The 16,540-nt window shown below is 37.8% G+C and overlaps 1 protein-coding gene across 4 annotated transcripts in view; it reads left to right on the top strand.

Moving 5' to 3' along the window:
* LOC149321969 (gamma-aminobutyric acid receptor subunit beta-2) overlaps window positions 1-16,540 on the top strand; it is a 160,888-nt gene that overhangs the window by 57,703 nt on the left and 86,645 nt on the right. For all 4 annotated transcript variants that reach the window (XM_089532134.1, XM_089532142.1, XM_089532151.1 and 1 more), the window contains exon 5: window positions 8,515-8,735. In XM_089532134.1, the coding sequence (XP_089388260.1) occupies window positions 8,515-8,735 (221 nt within the window). The remainder of the gene's footprint in view (window positions 1-8,514; window positions 8,736-16,540) is intronic.

The raw sequence follows: 16,540 nt of genomic DNA on the forward strand, positions 1-16,540 counted from the left end.
AGTTTCATGTGTCAGAGAAAAATATGTTCTCTCTAGGCATTTTCTAGGTGCTCCAGCATGATTCTGTGGTATGGTTCTTTGGATGTTGACCATAGAGTCATGCTGAGATTCCTAGGCTGCATCTTTACTACAGAAGCAATCTGGTTCGACACTACTTTAACTGCCATGGTTCAAAGCTATGGAATTCTGGGAATGGTATTTTGTTGTGGCACAAGCTCTGGTGTGCATTTTGCAGATCTATGTTGTGCATTTTGCAGATCTAAGTGAAATAGAAACAGATATCTAGTAGAAACAGAAATAGAGTATTTAATTTTTTAATCATCTTTGCAGAAACTATTTCAGGTAACATACAGAAGATCAAATGCAGGTTCAGTTTAACAGGTAAACAGGTAAAATATGTAGACACACAACAGCTGGATTAGTGGGATAAACAGTTCGGTAGGACAAAATAAAATATGTGTTGCATAACAAATTGTGAGGTTTTTTTTAAAGTGTTGTCCACCCAATGGCATATTGTGATGATATACCAAAAGATGTTTTCCAGAACTACCAGTAACCATACAGGCCCTCAACGGCTTATACAAAGAAATCCTGCTTGCTTTAAAATAAAAGAATGCAGAGAAATGTCAAGGAAACAAGTTCAAAACTACTTATTTAGGAAAACAAGGCTCTTTTGTTGCCAGATAGAAGAAAAACAGCACAAGTATTCCTCTCCATATCTGTAAAATGTGGTGGACGATCTGTCCTTTGCACTCCAGAAAGGAGGAACAGAAGGTGATTTCAGTATCCTGTGGATCAGCAAGTCACAAGTGTAACAATATCCAGTCTTTTTTATCAGTTCTTTTTGTTTATAAGGATTTTCTGATTACGTTTGAACAGAGAAGTGTCTAAAATCTACTAGAATGTATTTCAGTTTACATTTATTAATTTTTATGCCCGTTGTCAACTGTCATCTCGGCCTCAGAGGGAGCCACCAGGCAGACCCAGCTCCATCAGGGACTGCCTGAAGGAAGAGGCCCCTCCCTCCTCAACTGTCATCTCGGCCTCAGAGCGAGCGATCAGGCAGACCCAGCAACATCAGGGACTGCCTGAAGGAAGAGGCCCCTCCCTCCTCAACTGTCATCTCGGCCTCAGAGGGAGCGATCAGGCAGACCCAGCAACATCAGGGACTGCCTGAAGGAAGAGACCCCTCCCTCCTCAACTGTCATCTCGGCCTCAGAGGGAGCGATCAGGCAGACCCAGCAACATCAGGGACTGCCTGAAGGAAGAGGCCCCTCCCTCCTCAACTGTCATCTCGGCCTCAGAGGGAGCGATCAGGCAGACCCAGCAATATCAGGGACAGCCTGAAGGAAGAGGCCCCTCCCTCCTCAACTGTCATCATCTCGGCCTCAGAGGGAGCGATCAGGCAGACCCAGCAACATCAGGGACTGCCTGAAGGAAGAGGCCCCTCCCTCCTCAACTGTCATCTCGGCCTCAGAGGGAGCGATCAGGCAGACCCAGCAACATCAGGGACTGCCTGAAGGATGAGACTTCTCCCTCCTTTAACTGTCACCTTGTATTTTGTATTATATTACAATTTTTACTGTACACCGCTATGATCATTGTGGAATAGCGGTCTATAAATAAAACATATTATTATTATTATTATTATTATTATTATTATTATTATTTGTATAAAAGGCCCTTCAACCATATGTAGTATTTAGACAGCTTTTTACTTTTTTAAGCTCTCGTCTGATGTTTTTCCCTCTGTCATGGAGCTTTTTTCTCCTTACACAGCTATTTGCTGCTATTGTTTTCCTATGAGGTTTTGTTGGACTGAATTTGGTAAAGTTACTTTTTCAGACTTCACATATTAGAATCCTCAGCCAACATAGCCGCTGGCCTTCCTTGCTGAGAAAACTTTAACTTTCTCAAATGCTGGCTTTAGATCATTAATTTCTACTATTGCTGCAAAAGGTGCAATTTTTTAAAAAAAATAAAAAATTATTTTTTAGAACTCTCAGTTTAATAGATGTTACTTTGTACATATTTATTTTCTTACTGTGTTTGTTCACTGTTCAAGTACAGTGTGTAATTATCTGAGTGATCTACAACATATAATAAAAACAAATTAAATGGAGATGTTTAACAAATCATGACTTTTTTCTTCCTAAATCCTAGAATTGTGCCAAGGTGCAGAATTTTCTTATCAGGAAGTAAAAGGCTAGAACCTGAACTATAAATCATTGATTAAATCATGAATTTGAAGCTTATGGTTCCTTGTTAGTGTACTGCAGCTCGTATCATCCTTCACAGTCAGCTAGGTGGTTGAGGACTGTTGCAGTCCAACAGTATCACAAGTTGCCTCCCAGGACTTAGTTCAGCATTAATCCTACCTAGAGTAGACCCATTGAAATGCTGGGTCTTGAAGTGATCCTAGTAGCTTTGCTGTCCTACATGTGTAAGTGAAAAGGTGAATATACGTGTTTTTAAATGAATGCGTAAATAGAGAAATACAAGTACACTAATGCATGAAACAGAACAGAAGTACAAGGCATTTTTACTAAGCTATTTACTTAATTATTTCCAAAATAATTCAACAGGAATGTACTTATGATGGAAATAAGCATAATAATGGAATTCTATATTCAGCTTCAGATATTCTGAACAATTATTAGTGTTGCCAGCAGGGGCATAACTAGGGAGGAGACACGCTAAGAAGGGGACATCACTGCTTCCCAAACATCTACTTTTGGGCAGGGCAGAGATGGGCTGTGATGTTTGCCTGTGTCCCTTTAAAACACTGAAGAGATGCTAAGTGTGGAATGAGGCTCAATAGATAAGAAAGGAAACTACCATTTTATTGTTTTTTTTTTAATTTAAAAAATACATTAAAATTATATATTATATAATATATATATATATATATATATATATATATATATATAATTCTCTTTACATTTTCTTTTAAAACAGCACATATTATGAAATTTTCACTTTCACCACATGAAACTACATATAAATACATTTAGACTGTACGTATGGTATTGTAATTTAAACATATAGTTTTAATTTTGCTAGTTGCTTATATCACAGCTATTGCCATTACATTCAGTGATATATAGAAATTATGATTTATGATTAACATTAGTACAAAAAACATTACTTAGGAGCCTGTATGGTGTGGTATGGGAGAAGTTTGATGTGAGGGGTGACACCATGCATTACCACACTGGTTCACATCAACTCTAGTGATGCTGTTGGTTGCCAGTTTTCAAAATAGCAATAAGGGTCAATCTAAATTCATGACATGCTGGCTTGACAATCAGCATGACTGTCATGACATGCAAGATTAACAAGTTCATGTTCTACCTATGTATAAAATGAGTGCATTGATTTCAGTTAACCTAGTCATCTGCTTCCCTGTAAAATTAATATATTGTCCATATCCAAAAATTACATGATGTAGACATTTCTTTATGACAGAACTTTATGACAAAAAAGACTAAGAGAATGCAGGACAATTCTAGGTACTGAATGCAAACCCCAGCAAATTACCAGAAACAGCTTCTATATATCTGTGTCTGTGGTTCTGAGGATTTTTCAGTACCACTTGCTCACCTAATGAAGAAATATAAATGCTCTGTCTTAAACAGGGAGTCAGTGTAATACATATTAATTATTTCCTTACTACTATAATCAATATCATTTACACAAAATAGCAATGAAACCAACAAAATTACAGGGTGTCAAAGTGATTTGTGAGTGAATTCATGTGTGCAGTGTGCTCCTAGAAGTATTGCTGACAAAAACAAACATCAACCAAAGGCTAGGCTTTGCATAATGCTATGCAAACATGTACTTGTCTTTTTGGAAGACAGCCCTATTACATTCAGCGGAGCTTATTCTCAAGTAAGGTATATTGTTATATATTCTTACACTTTCTGGAACAGAGGGAGTAATAAACCTCCACAAGAGTTCATGTGAAACATTGATTGCTAACCTAGATAAACTGTGATTGAGATTAATCTTGAGACTGATGCATTAACAGAAATGTTGGCAGTGCTTGGACAGGACTGATTTATCTCAACAAAACTGTAATATGCAATCAGATACACACTTAGTGAAATTGCTGTGACAGTTTCCATTCTATCTTCTTAACAGTTATGTGGGGTAAAGGTTTTGTCCTCCATATAAACTTCTATTCATTGTATCGTCTTTAGTTTTTGTACACACAGAGATTCTGCTAAGCCACATACCTTGTAATAAATAGTCTTTAAAAAAGCAATAACATATCCTGATCTTATAAACATACCAGGGAAAAGTGGTGAGATATAATAATAATAATAATAATAATAATAATAATAATAATAATAGCCCACCTCTCCCCAGAGGATCAGGGCGGGGTACAGTCAAAAATAAAACATAGTAAAATAATAACACAATTTTTTTATTCATGGATTCAAGCATCCACAGCTTGAAAATATCTTTAAAAAGTATAAATTCCACATAGCAAACCTTGATTTTGCCATTTATATAAGGGACACCATTTTGCTATGCCATTGTATTTAATGGTACTTGAGCATCCACGGATTTTATTATCCATGGGGGATCCTGGAACCAAACCCCAGCAGATAACAAGAGCCCACTATACAACAGCATAAAAATCAATTATTAAAATCACAATAAAATTACAATAAAATTTAATCCCCATTGCAATGAGGCTGTTTAAGGGAGAGTCAAGGCATAGTTGTGGAACAGTGGAGAGGGCCCATGTATTAGTCTGGGAACGCCCGCCGGAAGAAATCCGTCTTGATGGCTTTTTTAAAGGCCTCAAAAGATGTTATGTGATCGATCTCCTCCAGTAGGTCATTCCAGAGTTTAGGAGCGGCCGATGAGAAGGTCCTCTGGGAAACCACAGCAAGTCTGGTCTTCTTTGGCTGTAGTAAATTTGTCCCAGAGGACCTGAGTGTGTGGGGTGGATTGTATGGAAGGAGACATTCCTTTAAGTAAGCTGGACCTAAGCCATGTAGAGCTTTAAAGGTGATTACTAACACCTTATACTGTGCCTGGAAACTAATTGGCAGCCAGTGTAAAGATTTCAGAACTGGAGTTATATGGTTGCCTCTTGATTTTCTGGTGACCAACCTCACTGCCATGTGTTGGATGAACTGAAGTTTCCGAGTTAGGTACAAGGATAGCCCCATGTAGAGCTCATTGCAGAAGTCCAAATGAGAGGTTACCAGAGCATGTACTACTGTTTCTAGGTTCCCCAGTGCCAGGTAGGGTCATAATTGGTGTATCGTCCAAAGCTGATAACAAGCGCTCCTGGCTATCGCATCTATCTGAGCTGTCAACTGAAGGGACAAGTCCAGGAGCACTCCCAAACTACGAACACAGTCCTTTAGGGGAAGTGTGACCTTGTCTAGGACTGGGGAACATATCATACCTGGTTTTGGGGTTCCTATAGCAAATACAGTGGACCCTTGTTATACGATCCCCCGAAGATAACAAAATCCGTGTATGCTCAAGTCTCATTAAATATAATGACATAGCAAAATGGTGTCCCTTATACAGAATGGAAAATCAAGGTATGATATTTGAAATTTATACTTTTTTTAACATTTTCAAACCGTGCATGCTTGAATCCTTGTATAAGAAATCTGTGTATAAGAAGGGCCGACTGTACCTCCGTCTTATCTGGATTCAACTTTAGTCAGTTTTCCCTCATCCAGACCATTACCGCCTTAATACATCCATTGAGAGGAGAGATGCCATCCTTAGTCACTGCTGCAGTCTGAGATACAGAGACATGTATTTGGGTGTCATCAGCGTACTGATAACACCCCAGCCTATGTCTCCAGATGATCTCGCCCAGTGGCTTCATGTAAATTTTAAACAACATTGGAGACAGAATCGCTCCTTGAGGGACACCCGATTTGAGTTTACTATTGGTCGAATAACTGTCCCCAAGTATCACCACCTGGAACCTTCCCGAGAGATAGGATCTGAACCACTGCAACGCAGTGCCCCCAATACCTGACTGTCAGGCATTCCAGAAAGATACCATGGTCAATGGTATCGAAGACCGCTGAGAGGTCCAAGAGCACTAACAGGGTCATACTTTCCCTGTCCACACGCAGATGGAGATCATAGATTAAGGCGACCATGGCAGTCTCAACTCCAAATCTTATCCTAAACCCGGGTTGAAATGGATCTAGAAAATCAGCTTCTTCCAAGACCACTTGGAGCTGATTAGGGACTGCTCTCTCAATTACCTTGCTCAAAAATGGTAAGAGTGAAACTGTCCTGTAATTATTTTTGTCCAGGGGGTCAAGGGAAGGTCTTTCCAGAAGCGGTTTGACCATCACTTCTTTCAAACAGGATGGTAAATAGCCTTCCATGAAGGATGCATTTATTATATAACATATAAGCATGTTGATTATTCCTCCACCCTGGGTGACCAGCCATGATGGGCAAGGATCGAGAGATGCAGAAGCTGGGGAATAGAACAACAACCAGATAAAAATGAGATAATGTGAATGAACTTATTGTAACATATATTTTTCAGTCATCAATACCCCACCCCACCATGTATTACCACACACACACACACTTACATACATTCTGCACTGATTTCTGGAAGCTTAATATTAAAGTGAAGTACTCATCTTTCTTGTACCTGGTTTTTTTTAAAGTCTGGTTCCTAATGCCAACATTATATTACTGGGCATATGCTGAATATGCTTGGTACTCAGATAATAGCATGCTAAGTGCCAAATATGATATAAAACAAGTACTTAAAGTTGCTTAGGAATGGGTAACTTGTCTTATTACAAATGGTGGCCTTATTCTTGGGTATGTGTACATACCTAAGTATAGTGTACTAGCAACAAGTTGTACTAGTTCTTGCATTTAAGAATGAAGAATTTCAGCAGTCTTTTCTGTATTGGGTGACGTTTCAAGAGTTTTTGTACACTTAAAAATATTTTATGTATTGGGAATATTTTAAAATGAAAATTTAGTTTCTGACTGGTTTTGGAGAAATTTTCACAAAGAGCACCTAAAATTTCACAAGACTTAACAGTATTTTTCAACAAGATGGCTGGATGTTTCAGCACAACTTTTCTTAATGATGACAAGACTTATAAATATTCTTTATATCTCTGCTGAAGATACCAGTTAGGTGATTATTCAATTTTTTATTTAACAGAAAAAAATACTTGTGCCTTTTCTGCAAAGGAAGCATGGATTTTAAGCAGCTGATTATATACATTTGGGTCTGGGATTGTACTTAAAATATTTCAAGTCTTGATACTATACTTCTTTGGTGTACTGTTTTATATAAACCTCATTTACTGAGAGTTTAAGCATAATTCGTAATAGCTAATTATCTTCTTATAACACAATAGTAGGGTTTTTTCAGAATAACTGGCTTCTTTCGAAAAATGACCAATTACTCTTAATTAACATCTGGTATCATAATGTAGTATGAAACCCTGGAGAGGAAAGGAAGGTAAAGATTGATGGCAATGTAATTCATGACATGTTTTACCCCTGGCAGAACATAGGCTATTTGTATTTGAAGGAGCAAATATGTGAAATTGGTAGTTATAGCATGTGTGCATAAATGCATGTTCTGGACTATTCCCATGTTAGCAACCTGGTATGGAATTCTCTCCCAAGGTAAGTTAGACTTAGACCCATCCATACTGACATAGTTGGACAGTGAATATATATACTTTTCCTGGGCTTTTGACGGACTGAGAAAGATGTTCTGAATTGATACCTCATTTTGAAAAAAAAAAAACCCTTTCTGCACTGCTTTTTGTTTGTGAAAATCTGCATTCTCGGTGGTAGACTGTTTCTTTCATAATGCAAAGTGAAATTGTATATTTAGTCCAAATGAATGTGACAGTTTGCTAAATAAATTATGTTTGACCAAGAAAGTATTCAACTCTTCTCCAAACAAGTGATGAGTCACAAACAGTATTTTAGAATTTATTCAAAATTATTCAAAATCCGATAGTATTTTTGAGATGCAAACATTTGGGGAATGTTTCAAATAGGTTTCAGTGAATAATTTCATTTGAATGTTTTTGTTTATTGAAAGTTATTAAAGGATTATATTCTTTGTGTATGGAAAAAGGGAAGCACAATTACATCCAAATTAGCATTTTCAACTGTTAATTAAGTAAAGCAAATCATACTAAATATGATATTATTAAAGACCCAGAAATACATATTCCACTGTTACTCAATCTTAGGCAATATTCAGTATTTCAAAACTTTCCTCTGTATTATAGAACAGAACAAAATTTAAGAGATTGTTGTGTCATATTGCTCAGTGGATTCTTTTAACTCAAATATTTAGAAGACAGGTATGTTTAAATTGCAGTGCAGTGGGTATTAGACAGATACAGGTAGTTGCACAGAGATAGAAATTGGTTTGCTTTGCATATCTCAAGTAACATAAGGAATGGAAAAACTTATTTCAACCTATTTTTTCCTCTCTCTTTTTTATCATTTCAGGATTATACCTTGACAATGTACTTCCAGCAAGCATGGAGGGATAAGAGGCTTTCATATAATGTAATACCTTTAAATCTTACACTGGACAATAGAGTAGCAGATCAGCTTTGGGTGCCTGATACCTACTTCCTGAATGATAAGAAATCATTTGTACATGGTGTCACTGTGAAGAACAGGATGATTCGTTTACATCCAGATGGGACAGTTCTCTATGGTCTCAGGTCAGCACCAAAAATGTTAAGCAACATATGTATAAACATAAGATTTGCCTCCTTTTCATAGCTGTTTCTTTTCCATGTGGTTTGGATTCATTTTCCTTTTGTAATGCTTTAAAATGATGAGCTTTTTACAGACAAAAACATCAGAGGAAGAAAGGAGAGGAGGTTTCTGCTTCCATGTTTGGTGGGGTTAATGTGTGATAGACTAGCTTAATGATGTTTATATTTGTTGTTGTTGTTGTGTATCTTCAAGTTGTATCACAGGGCATTCTTGGCCAGGTTGGTTCAGCCGGGTTTGCCTTTGTCTTCCTCTAAGACTGAGAGAGTGTGACTTGCCCAGGATCACCCGGGGGGGGGGGGGGGGTCTCTATGGTGAACAGGGATTCAAACCCTGTTTTCCAGAATCTTAGTCCAATGCGCAAACCACTACACTATGCCGGCTCTCCATTTATTTTTACTTGAAATTCAGTCAGACTATTTAATGCAGATGTTCTTATGAGATTAGTGCACTGGCTTTAAAGCATCTTATCCCTGATGGGATAAAGGCGCATTTAATTTTCAAAACAGGTGTTATCACATTCAGCTGTGGCTGGGTGAATGCAACCTGTATACAGCCTGGATGCCAGCCGGGCTTATCCTGTGGCTTTTCACAAATGGGATTTTATATGGGTTGCATTTGCCCGGCCACAGCTGAATGTGATAACACCCATTTTGAAAATTATATGCGCCTTTATTGCATCGGGGATAAGGTGCTTTAAAGCCAATACACTAATCTCCTTAGAAACATCATGTGATTACACATAATATGTCTACCTAACCATAGAGTAAAATGTTCTGTCTTAGCATCTTGATTTTTTAACTGCACTGTGGCATCCCTCTCCCATTATCCTGGTAATGTTTAACATCCATTTAACACATTAGATGCCACCTTTCCCTCTTTCTTAATTTTGTCCTTGTCATATTGCCAATGAGTTTGTCAAACACTTGCTGTCAAACCAAATCAAACTATATTCGCAGTAACTGAGCTATGATAGATATTCTGCAACTGTAGCAGAATACTTCAGAAAGCGTAAGCATTTGTTTACTCTAAGGAAACATAAAGGTTTCCATGGCAAATACTGTCTTGAAAGCTCATTTTTAGCTTCCCTGTTGCATAGCAGTAATACGGAGGACAGAGATAGGAAAGGGAGTGTTTAACCTTTGCCAACTTCCTTGTTTTCCCTCCTAGAGACACATCTGGAACAGCATAGAGTTCAAAGGTTGTGGAACAATTAAGGAAATCTCCCACCACCCATTGACTGTTTATCTCCTAAGAATCTTTCACCATCAGTTTACAGTGGAGAGGCATCAGTCTGGATTACCAGGCATGTTTTTGCCATAGAATCCTTAGTTCAGTCATAAAATAACTTAATGTTAAATTCTCAAGTTTAACTACCTAGCTATAGAACCTTTTCCCCGAGTGAAAAAAAGAGAAAGATGTTCATTTCTATATGAGATTAATCATTGAAGAAACGCAAGCTCATTCTTGTTTCCATGGTGTTGTGACATGTTCTAAATGATGATTCATTTAGAACATTCATTTGGCCTCCATGAACTTCAGTGGATTTTAGGAAGCTGAAATTGTGTGGGCAGCAACCTGTGCTTTGTCTTAAGAGAAGAAGAAAATCAGGCATTTATTTTATAACCCATCATTTTTAAGGCAGCAGGGGGTAAATTTTTGCAAATCAAGGAGTGGAGATGTCTAATATGAAAGAACAGTGAAATCACCCAATTGATTGCTGCTCTCCATTGTCATTATGGATTTAGTATTGGAAAGAAAATAATAAGGCATACCTTCTAAGTGTAAATGCAGGTGCTCTCTGGTTCTATTGAATGTAGTAAGGCTGATAACTAAAAATCAGCTTAGAATCCCTCTGTGATGTAAGAAAACACTGTGTTTCCTAAAATAAAAAGACTAGCCCAATGATTCCCAAACATTGGTCCTCTAGGTTTTTGGACTTCAACTTCCAGAAGGCCCACTCATCTTGGCCAACAGTCAGGAATTCTGAGAGCTAAAGTCAAAAAATCTTGACACCAAAGTTAGGGAATTGCTGGTCTAGCCTTTAAAATAGTGCAATTATGGTGGGACACAGGGCCTTGTTTTCAGTATGGCAGTGCCTGAGGCATGAATTTATTTATTTACTTATTTATTTCTGAGTAGGAATATAGCTATATATGTATAGAAAAACTTGTATTGGTAGTTTGTATAAAAATGATTTTGTGGTGTTCATAACAAAAGCAGTTATATATATGGATAAATATATGCTATATATATATATATATACACACACACACACACACACACACACACACACATATGTTATTTGGTTTATGTATGTGTGTGTGTGAGAGAGAGAGAGAAGTTATGAAATGGTGACTTGAAACCATCCTGATTTCCATCTAACCAGTTTACCTCCCCCCATTCCTTCAATTTAATTATGCCTAATCTTAAAGGCACCATATCTTGTCTGATTTTGGAAGATAAGCAGGGTCAATAGTAGTAGTACTTGGATGGGAGACTACCAATTAATTTCAGATGCTGTAGGCTCTATTTCAAGGGAAAGAACTGGCAAAACCACCTTAGACTATTCTTGTCTAAAGAATTCTCTGACATTCTGGATTGTAATAAATTGACAGGTGACTTGAAGATAGAAATTACACATGTATACACACACATGTGTGTGTGCGCACACATACACACATGAGTTAATTAGTTACTTAATTTTACAAATAACTCAGGTCATAAAGGAGATTAATACATATATATTTCAAAAATAAATAATTTTATCCCATTACTACATAATTAACATTTACTAGTCCATTATTTCATTTCATATAAAACTGAACTTTATATTATTATTTTTTTCCTCATTGACTGTGATCATTGCATTGCACTCGGTTGGTATGAGCAGCTGATCAGATAACGACACTTGAGTTCTCTGGTCCTTATTGGTTTGATGAGCAGATCGATCTGGACCATAGAATCATGGACTTCCTTATCTGGGAAGGGATAGGAATGTGCTGATGACTCCATTCTTCCATTCATCCCTCCTCACACAGTGGCCTTAAATATGTTATCTTCCTTATCATTGCTAAAACAGCTGCAGAAGCAGAGATGGGAGATTTTCAGACTCTTCTCTGCAGAGGCTTCTGAAAAGATGCAAAAAAATAGGTACCAGAAAGAGACAGACTATGGACAGCACTAAGCAAAAAGGAAGCATAGAATCTCACTCTAATTTGCTAACTCTCATTCTCATTTTCTCTCATGCTCTCTTTCTTAACTTATCAGGCAGCAACATGAATCCGCTGGGTTCAGCAGCTTTCAGCAAGCATCACATCTCTGGGCTGACTCTGCTTAGCAGAGCTGCCAATCACCCTCGAAGGAAATTCCCTGATTGGCTTCCCCGAATGCCTCCAAATTTCCCGGAATGGTTTTGGGAATTCTGGTTCAGGGGGTCAGGGCACTATGGGAAGGGGGCGAGACTTCCAGGATGGGAGGTATGTCGGGAGCTTTCCTGGGGGGCAGGAAGGTATTTTTGGCCGGGTTTTTTGGGCGGGAAGATTGAATTTCCCTGAAGACTGAATTTCCCAGAATCTTCCTGGAAATTTAGCAGTCCCAGAAATTTCATGGAAAAACTTTAAAATTCCCAATTTCCGGGAAAAATTCTGGAAATTGGCAACACTGCTGCTTAGTGTCCAAGATCAGACAGGTTATTTGGGCACTCTTTATCACCCTTTTAAAACTGCTTTTACAAATCAAGCAATGTGAGGGGATCGTCTAAATCTGATCTCTAACCACCACCCCTGCCACCGCCTTTCAAACAGGTTTCCTCAATAAATAGTGCTTTCAACCATTCCTGAGGTTTCCATTTTTCCAGCCATTATTTTTTCTTATATAAGGTAGTCATACTTTGCTGCTGAATGTCAATGGCAAGCCACATTTTAGCAGTTTTTCATGCTACTAAATTTCACTGGTGCCTTGCTTTCAACTTACTTTGTATTGGGAGCTGGTGGAGGGGGGTTCAGGATCTGTAAAAATGGGTCTTGGGAGACATACAGTTCATGGGCCATGCTTTCTCCACATATTCTTTAATGGTAAGATTTGAATTAGACTACTGGATTGTGTCCACAATCACTTGAATAGAGAAAGAAAGCTGGAGAAGTCCCTTGAGAGACTTTTCCTTAGTAGGAAGTCCAGCTAAAATTTTCATTCAGAATCTGAAGTCCTGCTGCATGGGTAGAACTGAGAAAGGGCTTCTCCATACCTGGCTTTGTGACCAGTCAACTGAAGCCTATTTGCAACACGATATCTTTGCAAATTGTCTTCTGGTATTAATCTCAGCATGTCCTAAGAGGTAAGCAGTGCGGGTGGAGGTGGCATAGCCTCATAGCAATGCCGTCAGTTTTCTGTATGTTTATTTTTTCTTTGATTTTCATTAGCAATTTTCCCCCCTAGAATTTTACAACATGTAAAATTCCTTAGTATTTTACAGAATGTTCTTGCAAGTGGAGCATAATATATAGTAGAATTGGGACACCAGCTCCTTGGACTTTGCTGGAATGTGCCATCTGTATGAACAGATGGGAAATACATTACAGGGCCAGAGGGAGATTTCAAAAATCAGACCAAAAGGGGAGAAAACTACATGCAGACCAAAAATTAAAATAAAATAAAAACTATGGCAGAAGAGATTCTGGATACTGAAATGACCTGATATGATTGAGACAGTGGCACCTAAAAACTGCTGTCTCTGAAGCAAAATATGTATTGGGAGCTGGGTTTGTAATAGACTCAGCATCATGGCCTTCCATGGTTCCGATTTTGACTTTTCTTTGGTTTGAGAAAATAAAATGTTTTTTGTCACACTTTTTTTCAGATGAAATCTGATTTTAATTTTTGGTCTGCATGTAGTTTTCTCACCCTTTGGTCTGATATTTGAAATCTTTGATGTGTAGAGTAATAATCTTTAGCATTTATATAGACTATTTTTCCCTATCGTTCCAAAGCACCTGATGTCCTTTAATTTAATATTTTTTAATCAGTGCTTGTTTTAATATATTAAAGTTGCAAGACAGTGGTTTACTTGAAACTAGCAATCTGTTTCAAGCTGAGATGAGATTTGAATCAGGTACCTTCTTGTATGTGAAAACCAGGATCAAAGTATGATTATTTTTCTTTAAAATTTGAAAATAGGGACAATTTATTTCTGTCTCAGTGCCATTGTCTCCACATTTTAGAGGGGCAAACAGAAATTACACTATACCTGTACTCATTAAACCCATGTTTTCTTGTCTCATTGGTAAATAATAAGATATATGCTGTTTTGATTAAAGTCTAGCTTTATAGGATTTTTAAAAATTCTATATTGGCCACTGAAAAACTGATTAACTTGTAAAGAAACTTTGCTCTCATATATACTCACTCCTTTTCTGCTTTTTTCAAAGTATGTTCGTGACAGGAAAGCCAATGGGAATTGTGGGCAAGCAGTCAATATGATTTGGGACATTTAAGGGAAAAGAATTGTTCCTTTGGGAACCAGGTCTTTGGGAGTCCAGATGGCACCAACTGTCAGCAATTCTAGCTCTGATGCAAACATTTCCCATTTCTCTCTCCCACTACCTGCAACTACTGTAGTGTGAGTTATAGTTCGGTGGGGGTGGGAGTGGAAGAAACCCACAATAAATAACAATATGCTTTCCTTAGTGCCATTTGTTTGCAAGCACGTGAAATAACACGTGAAACCATTTTTTATGAACTTTTTACCAGGTTTACAGAATTGCTGGCTTCTGACTGGCCATCATCAAATTTTTGATGGAATCATTACATTTTCATTAACCTGATAGCCCTTATTAAGCTAATTATTCTTTGTTGCCTTTTATACATATTGTATCAGAAAATGAAGTCACTCTCTGTATTAACAAATTCAGATAGTAAATTTTTTTAAAAAAATCTCACATGCGCCAAAATTTAGGAAGCATGAGTAAACATGTTCTGTGGCTCATCTGTGTTTTATTAGAGAATCTGAAGCAGTATCAAATTTAATCATGGAACAAAAATTAAGGACAACCTGAGAAGTAAGTTCTTTATTTTAACAACAAGGAAATTCACTTTGTTCAATCACCAGTCTATGATCCAGCATTTTAGAACCCAGAGTTTTTTGGATGATATGTAGCAGACCATATTATTGTTGCCTAAAATTAAGTAAAACCAGTTGTCATCCATCCCCATGAACCTTGGATGGAATGTCTGTCCTGACAAGACAGGGAGAAACCATTTGTCAGGATTTCTGCAACCACTGATTATTTATTTATTCTTTTAAAAACATTTGTGTATCATCTCCCAGCCCACAAGGGCTGCTGAAGCAATAAACAAATAAAAACCAACTAAAGATAAAAACTTTTTTAAACACATAGAATCATAGAGTTGGAAGAGACCACAAGGGGCCATCCAGTCCAGCCCCCTGCCATGCAGGAACTCTCAATGAAAGCATCCCCAACAGATGGCCATCCAGCCTCGCCTTAAAGACCTCCAAAGAAAGAGACTCCATTACACTTTGAGGGAGTGTGTTCCACTGTCAAACAGCCCTTACTGTCAGGAAGTTCCTCCTAATGTTAAGGTGGAATTTCCTTTCCTGTTGTTCCAGGTCCTGTTCTCTGGAGCAGCAGAAAACAAGCTTGCTCCCTCCTCAATATGACATTACTTCAAATATTTAAACAGGACTATCATATCACCTTTTAACCTTCTCTTCTCCAAGTTAAACATCCCCAGCTCCCTATGTCGTTTCTCATAGGGCATGGTTTCCAGTCCCTTCACCATTTTAGTCACCCTCCTTTGGACATGCTACAGTTTCTCGATGTCCTTTTTGAATCATGGTGCACAGAACTGGACACAATATTCCAGGTGAGGCCTGACCAAAGCAGAATATAGTGGCATGATTACTTCTCTTGATCTAGACACTATACTTTTATTGATGCAGCCTAAAATTGCATTGGCCTTTTTAACTGCAACATCGCACTGTTGACTCATGTTCAACTTGGACTCCTAGATCCCTTTCACATGTAGTCTTGTTAAGCCAGATGTCCCCCATCCTATATCTGTGCATTTCATTTTTCCACCCTAAGTACAGTACCTTACATTTCTTACAGAGGTGGTACTTCACACAGGGGATACATAAAAGAGATCATGGAACCAGTGGAGATCCTACATAGTGGGATAAGGTTGGACAAGTAAAGCCTTACTTCATATTTGATGGTAGCATTGGTTTACATATAGGTCCACCTAACAGCAATTACCATCAGGAAGATTGTTTTGTTTTGTTTTGTTCTGTTTTGTTTTTTGCAATGTTTACTTTGAATCTCTTCTCTTGTGAGAGAAGAATGGGTATATTGCACGTGGTTGATCATTCAGGTAGAGTGTTATACAATGATTGAGCTCACAATTTCTTGATTAGATAATACTTATTTATATACTCTTAGAACTACTCCTTTGGAATGTAAGGATCTTTACTATAAAGGCAATAAGGGCCTAAATACCGTAAAGATACCAGATCCTGTCTGATCTTTTAATCTAAGCAGGGTCAGCACTGATTAGTACTTGGATTTGAGACTGACAACAAATCTCAGGTGCTGTCAGCTATATTTCAGAGGAAGGTACTGGTAAAGACACCTCTGAGTATTATTTGGCAAAGAAAATCCTGTGAAATTTATGGGGTTGCTGTAAATCAACAAGTGAATTGAAGACACATACACACAAGGATCATCGTATCAAA

The sequence above is a fragment of the Sceloporus occidentalis genome, unplaced genomic scaffold, assembly GCF_023333645.1.
Source record: "Sceloporus occidentalis isolate IW3139 unplaced genomic scaffold, rSceOcc1.0.p SCAF_1, whole genome shotgun sequence".
In the NCBI taxonomy this organism is placed as follows: Eukaryota; Metazoa; Chordata; class Lepidosauria; order Squamata; family Phrynosomatidae; genus Sceloporus; species Sceloporus occidentalis.